Raw genomic sequence first — 17,854 nt, 5'->3', positions numbered from 1 at the left:
AATCAAGGGCCCTAAACTACTTGAAATTGGACAAGGTAACAACACCAAACAATTTAATAAAATAAAAACGAGAACATAAGTATTTAATTTAGAAAAAACGTCCTCGTTAAAGTGAGAAAAACTTCACTGTTTCAATATCAACTAAGTGTTACATAAGCCTAGTTAAACACCAATAACTCGTATACTTTAAACCTACTACTATAGAACGTTTACAGGCACCATGGTAATAGACACAAGATAAAAACATTTTACTTGTGGATTGCATCATCATAGGAGGATACACTACAAGATGAACTCCCATCTTCCATGGCTTGAGGTGCACTCCAATTATTCTTCGTTATAGAGTTCAAACCCTACTACTAGGTGACTACTAACATATCAGAACTGACACTATTCTACTAATACAAACTATGGGGTGTGAAACAAGGCTCTATGCTGTTGTATCTGTCAGAAACTTTGAATCCTGCTGCCTTCTGTAATGCTACTGCTAATGTACTGGGGACTGACGTCGTACCTCTATTAAAGTATTGATCCATCATACTGCTGCACACTTATCATGGAACTGATCACTGACATGGTTCCTTGCCCCTACACTTCATTTGTAGTCTTGATCTCAATGGTAATGGACAGTATAAAACTGTACATGACAATTTCGGAATAAGATTATGTGCAATCATACCACAAGAGTCCAGATGTTTGATCTTGTACCAGCAGAATCATTCAGATCTATTTTGTCAAACCTATGTGACATCATCTATGTTCCATCCTTCCCTACGAAATTAATGAGCTCCAGTTTTGCTGCTTCCATTACTGCATTAAAGTCTACATTTGTATATCTTCCCCTGCAACCCAAAAATGATAAGCAACTTAAGATTTATAATAAACTATTATGCGGCTCTTTAAGGCACCATAGCTACCATAGCCAATATAAAGAGTTGCTAGTGTCAAGAGTGTGAGGCTTCAGGGTAAAAGTTCACAGGAATCAGACAGAGAAAAGGAACAAAAAAAAATAGTAACAAAATAGTTAATAACCTAATGCTCAACCACCTTATGAACATTTTAAGGCCACATTGTTGGTTTACTGACTCAGGGGAATAGCTACATTGTTGTCAGAGGGTTCTTACTTGGAGTAACATATCTTTTCTAATAAAACCATGATTCCACTTAATGGTAATTGAACCCATGCAATTACATTCTTAGCTCCGCCACTGGAAAGTGGAGACCAGTAAGACTGAGGGAAATCCCTAGATTTCTCGAGGCATGGATTTGCAAACAGTAATACTTACCAGAAATGAGTCTTTGACCAGTTTGAAGAAGGATAAGCTGGGCTAGCAATGCCATGCATTATTCTAGCAACTGCACGTGGGGTGAATTTGGTTCCTGAGCCTTGCAGAAAGACCTATTTTGCCATTTTAACAAAGGTAGCATAAAGTTCAAGAGACAGATAGTTGCCTTAAACACCAAAAGAATTTAAAGTACCAAACTGATTGTTACCTTAATATCTGCTCGAAGAAATGGGCTGCACAAATGTACATTGCTGATCAGTATATATATCAAAAAGTACTAAAATAACAAGACTTTCTGTGCTTTCGGGGAAGTTTCCAGTTTTAGGCAAAGCAACTAGGCATTTTATCATCTTACTTGAAGATTTGTATTACAAAATCTGATTTGCAAGGATCAATTATACTAATTTAAGTCTGACAATTCAGCTAAAATTGAATCTGCAGACAATAGTAACAAGTTTCAAATCACATTTTATTTGATTAGACAAAATCTTGAACCAGCACAGGTGAATACATGTAAGTTTAAAAAAGCAGAATATTTAGCTGTTAAGGCAGATTATCTCCATACAGAATAACCTGGATTACAATATATTTAAGTTAAAAATAAGTTGGAAGCAATCCAGCTCTATATTCATGTACATGTAATATGCTCACAACATACATAAAAATTTCGAGTCTTCAGCAATACAATGAAGAAAAAATAGCACTGGAAGACTGAGTAAGAAATAGATGATGAAAGGAGGGAATATCTTATACATAATGGATGCCAAATATCATGTGATGCTGCAACCAGCTATTTGGTTCTTATTCCGAGTTGTTGAAACATCAATTATCCTGATTACTAGTCCATCAACAAATACCAAAGGCCTATTCAGCTATACCAAGATTCGGCAAAAAGTTATTAAAAGGTCTTCTAGCAGAGTAAAGTGAATCAGAGGAGGATTAAGGCTTAGCAAAGATGATAATCATAATATACAGCTTTTATAAAAGCTAATTCTGTGGCTTCTATATACAAAAAAGATGACACAATCATACACTATGTTATTATCCATCTTTGGCTTAACAATTAATGGTAGGATATACTGCAATAAAATTGTATATACCTGTTTTGCTTGATCTTTGTGGGATATACACTGAGATTTTCTTCAGTAAAGTATTCTGAAATCATCCTCTGCAAACATGTTGTGTGCTGGACGACATCACAGCCATGTGCCCTTTCACATGAATTTACAGCAAAGGTTGCAGCATTGAACACCACATCTAACTTACGGACCTATTTATCAGAAAAATGCAAATTATATTAAAACAAATAATAATAACTGGAAATATCATAAAATTTCAATGGATTGATCACTGACTCACTGATGCAGGAACAATTATCTGTACCAAGGAGTTAAGCTGCACGGGAATAGTATTAAACCTCCACATTCCCCACCCCCACCCTTCTAAAGAGAAGGAAACTATTAATCAACTAAACACTTTCCTGTACGGTTTCATATTACAACTCTGTTGGTGTATGCCATCAAGTAGCACCTTTAAGAGCAGTTTTTTGTCCTAAAAACTAGAGGAATTTCAAATGTACAAGTCACAAAAATGTAAAATCTGACCAGAGCAAGTCTGTCTTTACCGTGTAGGCAGGGATGTAAAAAAGCTGCAGCTTTTAAGATTGATAACTAGGTACATAGTATATACTTGAAAGAAAGAAGAAACCATGAGAAAAACAGCAAGTTTAATGATGCAAGTTTCCAAGCTCAGAACAAACCATTACCATCTTGAGTTATGCCTGTAGGTTAAAGAGATGGGACTAATCTCTCTCTCTTTTATTTTTATTTTTTTTTGGGGGGGGGGGGGTGGGGGGGGGGGGGGAATGAGAAACCTTATATATAGTAGAAACTAACATAAAAAGAAGAGTACAACAGATAGTATTGCAAATACCTTACAACATTCAATTTCTGACAGCCATTTGGTCATCTGGGTTGCCAGAGAGCACAAGTCCTCAGGAACATGCATAATGACGTAGCAGTACCCAGGATCCTTCAGTTCATATGTTATTTCTCCCATAGACTGAAATGCAACAAAGACTAACTTATTACCTCAGACAATATAGAATCAAGTCAAGACATATCATTTGTGTTTTGGAATTTGAATACTACTTTAGTCACATAGTTTTTGATAAATACTGTAATAACCCATTGCAATCCACCATGGATGGTTTTAATAGTTAGCTGAACCCCACCCAATCAATTGGGGATGATTGTAATAGTCAACTGACAGCTAGTGTGACTCCATAAAATCTCTACACATGCCTGTTTTGCTGCTTTGATGACTTTAAATCTTTGTTTCCAATCCAAGTAATGACTGAAGGCTTGGTGATTCTTGCGTACATATTTGTGTCATGGTCTCCGTTAATTGAAAGTTTATGAAAGCTAAAAGCTTATTTAACTCTGCAGCTTTAAACTTTCTGAACTATACTTTTCTGAATCAATTGGCTTTTCACTTGATCTATGTCATTCAGATTCAATAACCAAGTATCAGATATGGACATGTATCCAAGAACTAATACCTACACTTCATAAAGTTTTTGAATCCTTTCCACTCAAAATAAAGTGTTTATATTGATATAGCGAAATAAAGAGACTAAGTAGCACAGCTTTCAGTGTAAGTTGTTCTAAATGTTCTATGTTCATATACACTCCAATTAATGAGCCAAAAAATATATGGCTATCACCCAAATAAAACCATTAGCCTGGCACAGTACACAAAGCTTCTCCCAGTAACAAGACTAATAACAAATTCAAGCAGCTACCCTTGCTATTGCAGAAAGCTATTTGTGTTGGCCCCAGATAGAAATCTATTAGTTGCTGCTGCTTCTCAACAAAAAGAATTTAGTAGAGCTAAGTTAAAAACTATGCAGTTCAGTACAAACCAAAGATAAAATATTCCCAGTTGACTATTTACATTTGCTTAAAATAGACTGTCAACAGCATATTTACCATTAAAAATTATAATAGGGAAATTGCATCCAGACCTTAAGATTTTGCAGCTGATTCAGAAATTCCACTCCTGTATGACCAATAGCATTTGCCACAGTGGGAATGTCAAACACATGTAGCCCATGCTTAGTGTCAGACCTGAAAATATTACAGCTTTAAGTACAAATTCACGAGCAAAAAATGAAATAATCCATATTTTTTTCTGGTAAATAGAGCATACTTGTTCAAAATTCCTCCAATTAGAGGGTATTTTGCAGCTAATTCCATAGGAGGAGTCTGCATTGACACAAGCACACAATACACAGATGTCAATCGTCAAGAAAATATACAATATACAGATGCTAATTCCATAGGAAGAGTCTGTATGAACTATGACAAGATTGGTCACAGTATGGTGCTCTTGTTACTCAAACTAACATGTCATGATTTCTTTTCACTGGAAACAAATTCGGGTAAGCGAACTAAGGCAACACTACAAGCTAAGAGACTAGAATCAACCTTATGAAAATTCAAGCTGCAAGTAATATTCATTTGTGGTAGAAGAAGCAAGTACTGAACTTCACCTAATTCCAATTGCGTTAAAATTGTTAGAATCACCTGAAATATTCAGCAGCAAACCACTTAAATCATCTGTCAAATAGTACTAAAGAAATGACAATGGTTTTTGAATTTAAAGCCCTCGTAAGCAAACCCACAACTCTAGCAAGATGGTCAAATTGAACAGTCAGATGGGTTCCCTTTTGTGTATTTTAAAATAAATTAAAATGAGGTAGAAGGAAGGAACATACATCTTCTTTGATGTCAAATCTACGAGATGCAGATTCTTTGACCAGTGAATGAATTTTTCCATTCGGTCTTGTGTCATGGTTAAAAATTTCACAAAGAAGTTTATTTACAGCATATTCATCCACACCATCACTGCCATATGAAGAATATTATCAAATAAATAACACTTCCTCTTATAATTTAGAAGAATTAATAATGAAGATCACCTATAGCATAATGACAACACCTGTACATAAGACTGCGTAGCCTAAAATAACTGGAGTCATCAAAGAGGAGATGACAATATGATAACCTCCCATCACGTCCAGCACGTCCGATCTCCTAAATAAGCAATATGAGTATCATCAGTATTTGCAAGTTGCATCAACAGTAGCACTACTGGTAGAGCAAAAGAAAACACCTGAACATACTCTTCCAAGCTTTCTGGCAGACTGTAATGAATGACCTGAAACAGAAACGAACCTCTAAAAGTCATCCTCTCAAATTCGAAGAAACTGTCTTTCTGCTAGTAGATAGGTCTATAGTTAGATGAACCAAAGGGGTTCCCAAAATACGACTTTCTTTTTTCTGGATTGTGTTTCTAGTGCTCTGTTTCTCTCCAGAAAACACTTCATGTCATCGTGTTATGTATATTAACTGGAATACACAGGAATCTCTTATAAAATTATAAGCATAACACTATAATAGGTCAGCCTGATGAACACAATACACTTGCATGACCATAACACTATCATTTGAATTACTCCCATGTATTTTGTTCTGGATACAGTACTGAAACAATAGGTAAATAAATAAAGTAGTTTAGAAGTGAGACTTTCTTACAGCTCCAACATCACTTTTGTCAAGCCCCATCCCAAATGCCACAGTTGCAACAACCTAGCACCAAAGTCAAAACAGATAATATAAGCCTAGATGAACTAAATGACAAGACTACAACCATTGAAATAATGTCGGCAAATGATATGTTACCACTCTGAGCTTGTTGGAACAAAATAATGCTTGGACACGACTACGATCTTTTGCCAGCATGCCACTGTGATAACTCTAAAAAGTTATCAAATATGTACTAGTCACTTATTAGTTTTTACAATAAAAAAAAAAAACCAGAATAAGTTGAAGTGAATGGACTAACCGATTTTTCTACTCACCATTGCACGAATATTGTAATCACTTAAGTATTTACTGATCATGTCTGTCTCCGACTGCACCAGAAGAGAGAGGGGGGAAAAGAGACAGAATGTCAAGATACATGTTTTCTAAAGAGAAAGGAACACATGCTTGTCTATTTAATGAATACCCATTATAAATGCAGCAGAATTTGCTATGATAAGACAGATACATTTGATGAAGTAAGCTAAAACTTCAAGCCATTTTAACACACTAGGAGATGCTCTTTAGTAGTCAGTAGTAGCTGATATAAGCTTTATCATCATCAAAAATATGAGTTAGCGTTACCAAGTACCTGAAATTTGCAGTAAATTATGATGCTCTTGAGTTCAGAATATGGCAATGACTTGATTATTGCAATCAAATCTTTAATCCTGCTCAGCCAGCACAATGACACATGTTACAATTTATACAACTATTGATCAGGTGAAGTATGCAATATTAGGGGCATTGCGATATACATACTTGCTATTTCCACACAGAGACACAGACAGTTGCAATTTCTTCCTAAGCTGATGAGTCTTCACCAGTTTACTTGAGGAAATGTCCAAAGCATGCATTACTGCAGCCAGTGTTTTCTTTGTTGCTGTTGCGGTCATTGCCAGTATGCATCCAGCTTTCAGTTGATCACGGAGTACAGACGCCCTTAGCCTCATGTATGAAGGCCGAAAATTGTGGGACCTAAGGTAGCAAATATCAGAGAAGCGAGCTGCAAAATTTATTAAGTGAATTTCAAACAGCAAAGAAAAAGGAATCATTAAGCCACTAACCATTCAGATACACAATGAGCTTCATCAATCACTATAAGCGATATCAATGAGCAAGAGGAAATGATTGACATGAACTCTTCATTCAGAAACCTCTCTGGTGAAACAAAAAGCACCTGAATTATACCAAAGAACAGCTTTAGCTGCTACTCATATCATAATAGAGTGAACATACTATGCTGACTTATTCACTCTAGCCATCTCTACACATTCCATCGGTTTGAAATAAGATAAATCCAAAGTTTTAGACATCAATCACAAAACAAATCAAATGAAAGTCTTTTACTGCAATTTGAAATATATACCTTTATGCTTCCTTCTTTTAACAGGTTTAGAGTCTCGGAAGCCTCCTCCCAAGACTAAAACATACAAGTATAATATATCAACCAATTAGCAAAACATCGAACAATATACAAATATATTACCAAAATGAGGGAGTAATAACCACCTGACTACTACTTAAGAAAGCACCATTCACAACATTAGGAAGCTGTCTTAATTGATCAATCATCAAAGCCACTAAGGGGCTTATCACAAGCGTAATCCCGGGAAAAACAATTTCTGGCAGCTGATAACACAGTGATTTACCAGCACCAGTAGGCAAAACCAACATAGTGGATTGCCCTGAAAGCACCATCTTAATAGCTTCCAACTGCCCATCTCGAAACGAATCATAACCATGTGTAAGCTTCAATAAGCTAACCAAATTCTCATCGGTCGCCTCACTTCTAACATCTAAAACAGCTTTCTTAATCAATTCAGCATCGATACTTGACACTTCACTCTCCCCCTTTACCTGCTTCCCATTACTTTCCAACCCCAAACCTTCTTCATCATTATTTTCAACACCATTTTTCGCCCTGATTCCTCTCTTACTCCTTTTATAATAATTACTTCTTCTTGATGAGCTAAAATTCCTAATTTTCCCCTTAAATTTGAACTTTCTATTACCATATCCATTAATATTTAACCTCACAAAATTCCCTTCACCGCCACTTTTAGGCTTTTTTGCAGGCAATATACTAGAACTAGACTCACTCCTAGACCCACATCCAATCAAATTCGACGGTTTCCTAACTACCCTTTTCTTCAAACTACCTAAACAAACACCTTCATTTTCACAATTAACCTCATAATCGGGTTTTGAACCCGCCCCAGATCGCAAAATTGGATCCTTTTCACTACTATCATCAAAATTAAGAGAATTTTTCTGATATTTTGTGAAAGAATTAGACTTAGAAAAGGAACAAAAACCAGCCCTGATTGAATTGGGCCCAGAAATTTCGGGATTATTGAAAGTGGGTTTTTTAATTGGGAGAGAGAAAGATGGGACGAGGGTGGAATCGGAAGATTGGCGAACTGAGTGTTGGATTTGAGGAGGTTTTTGTGGGAATTTTGATGAATTTGAAGAGGGTTTGTGCGGGGTTTTTGAGGGCTTTTGCTTGACATTTGAGATGGGTTTTTTGGGAAGTATTTGAGGAGGAGAAGGTGTTAAATTTCTGGGTGGAGTTGCAGAAATGTGAGAGCCGTCGGAATCGCTATCTGAATCCATTAAAGTTGAAGATTTGAGTGAGGAAGAAGATGAATAAACTGTTTATTTTGCAGATAGTTGGGATTTTTCTATGGAGTTATCAATACCATTCTTCTATCTTGCATTTTCCCGCCAAAAATGTTAACATTTTTCTTTTTTGGGTCGGTGAGAAGTGTCACACTCATTTTGGGTCGAAATTTTTCGCATGTCAATTTATTTTAGTTAAATCCCGTGAGAGAGGAGAAAAGGGCAAAACCTATTGGGACTCTGAACTGTTGAGAAATTGATGGAAAATTGTGGAAGAATCTAGAATTGGTGAATGCTCATGAAGGCTCTAGATTTATGCGGAGAATTTAAAGAGCATGTGTGTAGAAGATTTCACACACTTCTTCCACCTCCATACATCACTTATAATTACAAGGTGTTGGGCATCATTTGGGAGCAATGTATCAACCTACATATCCTCCAATACTCCGATACTATGCACTCTACATATCCTCCAATGTCCCTCCATGCTTAGAGAGAATTTACCAACAAATGTCGCTTTCTAAAATATATATCATGATCGGAGTTTCTACCTACACACAATCTCTCTACGAATCCACTATTCCTATTTTTGTATTACTATTGTACTCTCCTATTTTCATATAGTGGATATTTTTTGGCGGTCGTCGTTCGTGAGTTTTTTTGATAATTTTTCTCACGTTAAATATTGTGTGTCTATTTCTTGATAATTTTTTGATAATATGTGCACTCACCAACCCTGACAAAACTAATAAACCATAAAAAGAACATTTTGCTAAGGTGTCATTATTGTGGTGTTGTAATTACACTATGATAATTTTTGTTACCCAGTAATGAATATTTAGAGATCATTTTTTAAAAATTGGTTTTTTTTTTTTTCTGAAGCATTAAAATGCATTAATATAATGACTTAAACAACAAAATGAGTAACTTATTCAAAATTGAACCCAGCCCATTAATATTATTCTTTGCACCAAGTGTACATTAGACTTGGTAGACACGTACTTCTATAATAAATCTAGGATGTACAGTTTTTAATCATCAGATGTTGCAAGTTAGTTTGAGTAAAAGTTAAGTTTAAACTAAATCAACTAAAAAAACATGTGTAGCAAATGATGTTATCAAGAATTGATCTCATGTCATAATTCCACCCGAGACTTCAATTAGATGATTAACATTCACAATATAATATCATTATGAGACCATTTCATACAAAAGCTTTACCTAAATGTCAATAGAAAATTCTATATTAGAAAAATATACACATAATGACACTAACGGATAATTGACAAACCAAGAAAAACCTAAAATATTTATTCCAGCTCTTCGCTGATGAATCAAATGAAACAAATATGTCAAACATCTTCTAATGAAACCTGAAAATAATTGAATCTGACTAATGCGATCATGTGGTAAATGGAGCAAAAACATACATTAATTACCTCTCTCTAATAACATCAGCCTAATTTGACAAGAAACTTTACAAGATTATGCACCCCCCACACAAGCGTGGTACTCTGTTACAAATAATTTGGAAGCGAAAATTTTGCAATTATCTAACAAGCCCCCCAAACAAAACAAAACGTAACTAGAAATTCCCGGAAAATCCTATATGACGAACATCAATCTCACATTATCGTGCAGTTGCACTTGGATTCCAATTTAGGGGGTTTCATGCTATCGGCATTGTTAGGAAGCCCAACATTCCGAACCACAGGTTCATTTGACCTCTCTTCATTTTCGGAGAGAGGAGGTTTTACCTCCGTTTCTGATGCCCGCCCTTTTTTGGCTTTCTGAGTTTTCGGTGTTCTACCACTAGTAAATCCGCGATGATCCTTCTTGTCAGAGCTACGTCTTTCTGGGATAGTAACCACTGGTCTAGAACCTTCCAATGGCTCTAGATTCTCTTTTTCTTTCTCAATCGCAATACTTGCAGCTTTATAAGCCAGATCGTGAACGATGGAGCTGCAAAAGAGAATTGTATCTGTTGCTTCTTCTAGTGTCAGACTTCTTTTCTTCCTCCCTCCCTGTTCTTCCACTGTCACAGTAGATTCCTCTGAAAGCACCAGCAAATTATCAGCCCAACTAGTCATAATATAAGGTATTTAATATTTTAGGATGCTTTTAAATAAGATAGCTAGCACGGGAAACTTCATGCTACCAACAAAAGAGGGTGGACAATGTAGAACATCCTAAACAAACTATTTGCAAGCACAAGCAAGAATTTCTTACAATAACCATCCAAAAGATATCATGAGTATCAGATACAATAAACTAACTGCTGGATGCATTATGCAGCTTCTCCATAATCAGTAAGTCAAATTGGGAAGGGAGGCAGTATCAAGTGGAGAAATCCACCAATTGTAACTATCCCAGCAAGAAACATAATTTCTTGGGTGCTTGGCTGCTCGCCAAATTACTATATTTCACTCCACAACAACACGAAAGCAGAAAATGGTTTTTTTAAAATTGTGTGTGTGTGTTGTAGAACCAAGGTCATAAATGAGGATAAGACTGCTCTAATTAAAGTCCAATCCGTACTTCTACTCGATCAAGAGGATCACTAATGGATCAATCGCTTTAGGCTCATTTAGCACCTATATTGCTGTTCATTTAGGCATCAAGATTTCTTTATAGAGCCCTTAATAAAAGAGAACGTGTAATTTCACAAAGAAAAGGTTACTCAACACAACAATTATAAATTACTGTAAAGCACAATTCAGAAACAATTACATTAGATAGAAGCTCTGAATGGTAATTATATTGGACAGAAGCTCTGAATGGTCAAGATAAAAAGATATAATACCTGCAATCCCATCAGCATGATTTGATTCCTTGGACTTTGAAGACGAAACCTTGACATCTTCATTGTGATGTGATGTAGATGAATGATCTTCCAACTCTTCCTTGGAGACCATATCAATTTGCGACTTTGGGGAACTAGGATGAGAATCATTGATTTCTATTTCTGACATTGTAGATGTAACACATTGAACATGATCTTCTGTGGCTTCCACGTTATCTACCCTGTTGTCTTGCACTGTATTTTCTTTTTCTATAGAAGATTCAGCAAATGCTGTCTCTCCAAAATTTTGGATACTTCCTATACTTTTCATTAGGTCTTCTTCAAATTTATGGACAACGATCCCTTCATCTATCCCTGCGAAACCTCGAGATTTGCCCTCGAACTCAGAGCTTACCGTTTGGTCAGCCTCAAGATCAGTTTCTCCAGAAATTGTACAGATGCCACTGTTGTCCTCACCAGATACCGCTGCCCTAGAAACAGATGGAACTGCATCATGCAATTCCATAATTTCTACAGCTAGTACTTGATCAGGAGGTGATCCAGGTGTATCTCCTGCAGCAATATGCCTCATGTTGCTGACAGATCCTTCACAACTTCCATCACGTGAGCTTGTTGAATGTCCAAAACTTTGATAAACTGGCAAGGAAGTCCCTGAAAGTGAAGATCCTGTGCTCTGATGTTTTGAACTTGCATCAGATCTCTTGCCACTGAACTGTCTCTGGACAATATCTCCATGTCTAACTGCGGTCAGATCAATGGAAGATGTAGCAGAGATACTACCATGACCAATAGAGCTCCTCATTGAACTAGTCAAGTCTCTAGCATAAGATAGATCATCATAAGATATAGCACTGCAGTTGATGTTCCTGCCATGAATCAGAGGCCCTTTATAACTACTGGATCTATTCATTAGAAGAACTGAAATCCCAGCACCTTCAGCCACATTGACATTCCGGTTAGTTTTCTCACAACAATTTTGCACCTCTGGAAAGCTGTTAGCCGTCTGAGATGAATCATTAACAGTTTTATGCTCTCCCATTATTTGCTGCTCGGGATGCATCTGCACACTTTCCTCCCCTACTGACATTGAAAGAGAACTGTCCAGACAGTTTCCTCTAGGTTGATTGAACTGATCCTGTGAAATATCCCTTGAATCAGCATTACCTAGAGCAAGGGTAGAATGTGTTACATGAGATTTCTCAAAGACATTCATCAAAGTAGCCGTGGCATTCTCTGTGGTCTCTAATATGACTACTGAGGAAGGGTTGCTCAACAATTCTTCTTTCTGTCTACACTCAGGGCACATATTATCTTCCTTTTCTGTAAGCTCAACAGGATGATACTGGGTGCCACATCGACAACAGAGCAACACATTTTCAAGGTTATAAATTTTCATAGAATCATATATTTCATCTACTGCAACAGCTTCCATAGCACTACCATGAAGACCCGATTGATTGGAATCTCCAGCATTAGGTGCAAATGAGCTTTTTGCCGGTTCTCCAGGTTCAGCTAATGCGCCATTTCCTTCATACCCAGTGTCCTCATTTCCAGCATCCATCTTTTCAAAGGCAAATACTTCATCTTGAATATCAGAGAAAGGGGCCCTAGCATATTCACTTGCTCCGTCATCTTCAGTATCATGTGCGCCACTTATTGCTAGGTCAGAACTAGCATTACTACTGGTGGTAACCGAAGAGTTGGACATCATAGTGCGATGGGCAGCATTGACTTTTTCAGCATAGAAGGTAGTGCTGGGGACGCTGGACAGAAGTGGCCTGAACATATTCTGAGGACTTTTTCGATCCTAGAAACAATAGGCATTACACTATCATGAGATGTTCTATATAGCTATAATAAAGAAACTAATAATATTTTATACTAATCAGGTATCTGTACAAGTCATCTGGAAAAATTGGATTCAGAAGACTTCAATGAACCAAACAACTCTTGTTCATTAAAAAAAATACTCCGCCTGTCTCAAAATATATTGCATTCATTCCTTTAGGATTGTCTCAATATATATTACACCTCACACTCTATATTTGGTATGGGACCACTATCTCCTATCACATTTAAATTTTTGTCATCTATATACAAATCTACCCACTATCTAAAATCACATGTACTCTCTCCTCAATACAACTCTATTCACTACCTCCAAGGCTCCAAACACACCTACTTCTCTTTCCCTCACCTGAAGATAAAATTACCCACTATCTCTAATCACACCGTTCACTCCCTCAATATAAAATTACCAACAACCTCCAGGCTCCAATCACTGATTCTTTTTTCCCTCAATATAAAACCACTCGCTATCACCCATCACTTCTACATTTTCACTTAAAATATGGCCCACGAAAATAAAAAATTATGGATGTAGTAAAACATGTTGGCAATAGGGAGGGGTCAACAAACATTTTTCTTTCCCAAATTCAATTTACTTTCTTGCTAGCAATGATTTGTGTATGGACATCCAGAACAAGGACATTGGTTGGGTGACTATATAAAACCTCGAGAATCTTTAGATGATGCAGTATAATAAAAGCCTAATATTCCAGCTTGCTGAGTAATTAATAGAATAAAAAACTTTAATTTTAGGTTACTTCAATAAAGCCAATGCCATCATTACTAAACGTACAACAGCAAAAGCAGCATAAAATAATGTATCAGGGCTCATGTGATTCACCGAAGCGACGAGACCTTATCAGTGTCATAAGTAAAACTAAAGGATTTAATATAGTATTGTACCATTTGCCGCATTGCTGAATCAAATGATCTCTTTGGAGCAGAACTTGGGGACATTGTCTTCGTGGGTTTCTTAGAGTAAGCCAATGGTCTGCCACTAGAAATGCCACTGACTCCCTTTCTTGACATAGGGCGCTCAGGTACACTCAGAGGAGCTGACTGCAAAGAATCTGTGTCATCATCACCAGAGGATGCCATAGAACCTTTACTGTGTGAGCTCAGTCTGTCTCGTTCTTGACTATGGGAAGAGCCGATGCTTCTGGAAGCAGTTGGAGACCTTGATTGCCTACCTCTGCTTGACTTAGATGCCGGCGAAGATCCCCTAACATATGATGCAGGTCGATCAGCCAAAGAAGTTCGGAGATTAGGAGGAGCCTCCAAGGAGAAACCAGGAATGTTTGACTGCCATGCCCTAATTTTTGGTGATGCAGAATTCCCACGACTTTTACTTACAGGGGATGAACCCCTTGCCCCTGATGCAGCCACAGATCCAGAAGGTCCAGCAGTTGTCCTCCGTGACGTTGGTGTTAAAGATCTTGGAGGAGGTGTTGAAGGCTTGACTGGAGGAGGTGAGGGTCTTCTTGATGGAGTGTTGGCCCGTACGGGAACAGGACTTGTATGAGGAGCTGAAGACGGCCTTCCCCTAATTGTACTAGTGCTAGACCTAGGAGAAAGGCTCAAACGCTGCGGACTAGGACTACCTCTACTGCTTCTCTGACTTCTATCCATCTGTAAATATAGTGATATGAGTAGAGAGTAACGAATATCAAGTTATATAGAAGCTGCTTTGAAAAATAACTAAACATCAAAAATCCATTGATTTTTTTTACTCACGGTAGATGATCTTGAAATGGAGATGGGCCTACTTCGAGCTCTACCACAATGTACAAGGTTATCAGGGGCAGGATCCTCATCCAATGATGGAAAGAGAGGAGTGTCTGGAGGAGTTAATAACCTTCCAAATTAAGACATATGAGATGATTTTAGAACTCTTAATTGCAATCTAATAACAGGTGCAAAATAAAAGAACGAGAAATTGTGAGGCAAATAATCTGCTTTTCATTCAAAAAACTGCGATGATACCATCCAGATAAATGACCAACCATCATAGCATATAAGCACACCAATACTATCAATGAGACAGCTAAAAGATAAACTAACCATTCATAATCATTCTTATCACCATCCGCATTGAGTAGATCACTGCTCTCTCCTCGAACAGGTATATTGATTCCGAGCTTTAAATCTGGGAAAGACTTCACTTTTGAAGCTGCAAATTTACAACAAATAGACAATGAAATGAAAAACAATGGTAAGGCATTAAATAATAAAAGACCAGGATTATCAACTAAAATCAATTAAGTACTTCAAGGCAAGAGTCATTGGAATTACATAATAAATCTTCAAAATCATCCGTCGATTGAAGAAGAAAACTCTCGTTTTCTCTGTTCTGCAATTCACTGAATAGAGCAAGATCATCATCTCTTTCTTTAAAAGATAGCCCACTCCCAAGACTGCGTCCCCTTTTATGGCTATCACCACGAGGATCCCCAACAGGTGAACGCCTCAAGGACGGAGAAGGAGGCATCCCAAGTGCCTTAATAGCCCTTTTAGCTGTATGTCACACAATCCAATCCATACAACCCTAGAGCAACCGCCAACAAAGCAAACTTCAAACTCCACTCCACAGCAACAACTTGCCACGTATAACAATTAGTCAATTAGAACTGAGCCAGTCTAACGTGAGCAATGATACAATTCCATATCAGTTCGGGCCATGCCGGCTACTCAATATGCCAATTTAGATATTCTTCCTAAAATCATTGTAAACATAATCATATTAACACGAGCTTCGAATCCGTGTCCGGTCAAGCAAGATTACTGTCCAATTAATTCAATGTAGGTACACTAAAATCAATCCACAATCATATACCCTCAAATATTCCAAACAAGTGAAACCCCTTCACCACAAAACTCAAATTGCAAAACCCACAAAAACCCATATCACAAAATCTCAATAAATAACAATTATATGTATAAATTTAAGATCGTTGCTCAACACAAACCCTAGTTCATCACAAAAATCAGCATCGCTTACTTAACAAAAACAACACAAAATGGCACTAAAATTAAACTATATTTCAACTTCGTCACCATCAATTACCCCCAAAAACCCCAATTGACAACAAATTAAACCAACCCATTTCCTAATTCATAATTTGGGTGTTGAACTTACCAGAAATACTTCAAGTCAAAAACTTTTCAGCCCCTTCGGAATTTTGATAAAGTTGCAAACTTATTCGAATCAAGAACACTTGGATCTGCTTCAAACCCAGAAAACACAAAATGTAACTATAGATCAGTTGTAGCTTCAAACACCCCAAAATTCTCACTTTCTCTCTCTACAACCTTGAAGAATTGTGCTCGGATTTTTTAGAGAGAGAAAATTGGGGACAAAATTAACAAAAACCCAATTCTTATTATTTGGATTTTTTTTTTTGGAATTTCTGTTGGTTTCCTCCTTAACACGCCTTCATTCTCTTTCAGGTTTTGTTCTCTGCTCTACTACTACACAACACAACACTTCTTCTGTAAATTTTGTGCCTTTTTTTAGGAGGGATTTTTTTTTTTTTTTTTTTGGGTTTATCGTTTGTTGTTGTTGTTGTGTGATTATTACAGTTTTGTGCTACTGTGAATCCAGTTCAGCTGTGCCTTTCTATCTTTTTCTTTCTTTTTTCCACACTTTTTTTGTCTGCTTTATTTTTATTTCATTTTTTTTGGTGGGATTCTCTTCTTTGTGTGTATTTCCTCATATATTAAACAAGAATTGAGATGGGTACTTTTACACAATTTTATTGAAAATTTGGATGTATTTGAATGTGATGCTAAACAAAGACAATACAAAGACAAATGAGTTGTTTTGTTTTAATCTCAAAGAAGAACAAAGAGAATTTTGTTTCTGATTTTCTTGTCATATATCAGTGAGTTTATAGGTTGTATAATAGATGACTGGTATAGACGGATTGATAGAAACATTGAAGGTAATTTGCGGCTCTTTTACTTGATTGACTAATGAATAATTGATGTTTTGTTATACATGTATATATTTTGTGCCTGTATAAAGAGTTTTAAAAGAAATTTGTTGTCTTGAGTTTGATTATTAGCTCAATCCTGACTTAGTATGGAGTACTTTAAAAATCGATTTTTCTAATATTAGATCATTTTATTATGGTGACACATGCAAATAAAGTATCGTATAATATGGCATGTATGTGTCATGGAAAGTTGCTTGTGTTAATGAAATTTCACTCTTATAGCTTAGCTTGTTAAGTTAATCAAAATATGCTAAACATGGATAATATACCATAAGAGAATAAAAATATGAACCCTTAAGATGGCATATATGTGGACATTAGTGATAGTATGGAGTAAAATATGAAACACTTGTATGGCTGCTAAAGTAATCAATATTGATCATATAAGAGACTAATTGCTCGAAATGAAATATATTATGGTTTATTTAGCTACTCCGTATTGATGTGAAAGTAAGGGATAGTTCAAGTGGTTAGAGCTTCCCTTCTACTTCCAAAAGATCCGGGACGGATGAAAATTTTCCCAAATGCCAAAATTTTATAATTTTCACTAAATCATAATTAAAAATACGAGTTAATGGTAACAGTATTACATTGAAGATCGCATAAAATATAAAAGTAAGAAAATTCATAAAACAAAGAAAATATTAACATGCG

The 17,854-nt window shown here is 36.5% G+C and overlaps 2 protein-coding genes across 4 annotated transcripts; both read right to left on the bottom strand.

Annotated features, from left to right (window-relative positions):
* Window positions 1–26: 26 nt before the first annotated feature.
* Window positions 27–9,043, bottom strand: LOC110710479 (ATP-dependent DNA helicase Q-like 5). The gene is made up of 19 exons (XM_021888791.1): window positions 7,445–9,043; window positions 7,302–7,355; window positions 7,000–7,112; window positions 6,695–6,910; window positions 6,525–6,603; window positions 6,211–6,264; window positions 6,032–6,106; window positions 5,885–5,938; window positions 5,463–5,507; window positions 5,289–5,383; window positions 5,065–5,194; window positions 4,775–4,873; window positions 4,497–4,552; window positions 4,312–4,414; window positions 3,219–3,347; window positions 2,387–2,556; window positions 1,495–1,519; window positions 1,287–1,399; window positions 27–842 (listed from the first exon to the last, which is right to left on the bottom strand). The coding sequence occupies exons 1-19, from the start codon at window positions 8,546–8,548 to the stop codon at window positions 755–757; spliced, it is 2,802 nt and encodes a 933-aa protein (XP_021744483.1). The 5' UTR covers window positions 8,549–9,043; the 3' UTR covers window positions 27–754.
* A 793-nt stretch (window positions 9,044–9,836) lies between these two features.
* LOC110710461 (mucin-12-like) lies at window positions 9,837–16,830 on the bottom strand. 3 transcript variants are annotated; one of them, XM_021888764.1, is made up of 7 exons: window positions 16,342–16,830; window positions 15,498–15,919; window positions 15,267–15,375; window positions 14,940–15,060; window positions 14,109–14,834; window positions 11,358–13,164; window positions 9,837–10,607 (listed from the first exon to the last, which is right to left on the bottom strand). In XM_021888764.1, exons 2-7 carry the CDS (start codon window positions 15,691–15,693, stop codon window positions 10,180–10,182), a joined length of 3,387 nt encoding a protein of 1,128 aa, XP_021744456.1. In that variant the 5' UTR covers window positions 15,694–15,919; window positions 16,342–16,830; the 3' UTR covers window positions 9,837–10,179. The 3 variants fall into 3 exon arrangements, with proteins under 3 accessions (XP_021744456.1, XP_021744463.1, XP_021744470.1); XM_021888771.1 differs by having other exon boundaries at window positions 15,498–15,801; XM_021888778.1 differs by having other exon boundaries at window positions 15,498–15,750.
* Between the last annotated feature and the right edge of the window lie 1,024 nt (window positions 16,831–17,854).

This window comes from Chenopodium quinoa, unplaced genomic scaffold, assembly GCF_001683475.1.
Source record: "Chenopodium quinoa cultivar QQ74 unplaced genomic scaffold, ASM168347v1, whole genome shotgun sequence".
Lineage (NCBI taxonomy): Eukaryota > Viridiplantae > Streptophyta > Magnoliopsida > Caryophyllales > Amaranthaceae > Chenopodium > Chenopodium quinoa.
Note: the sequence above shows the minus strand (reverse complement) of the source record. Positions and strands in the feature narration are given on the sequence as shown.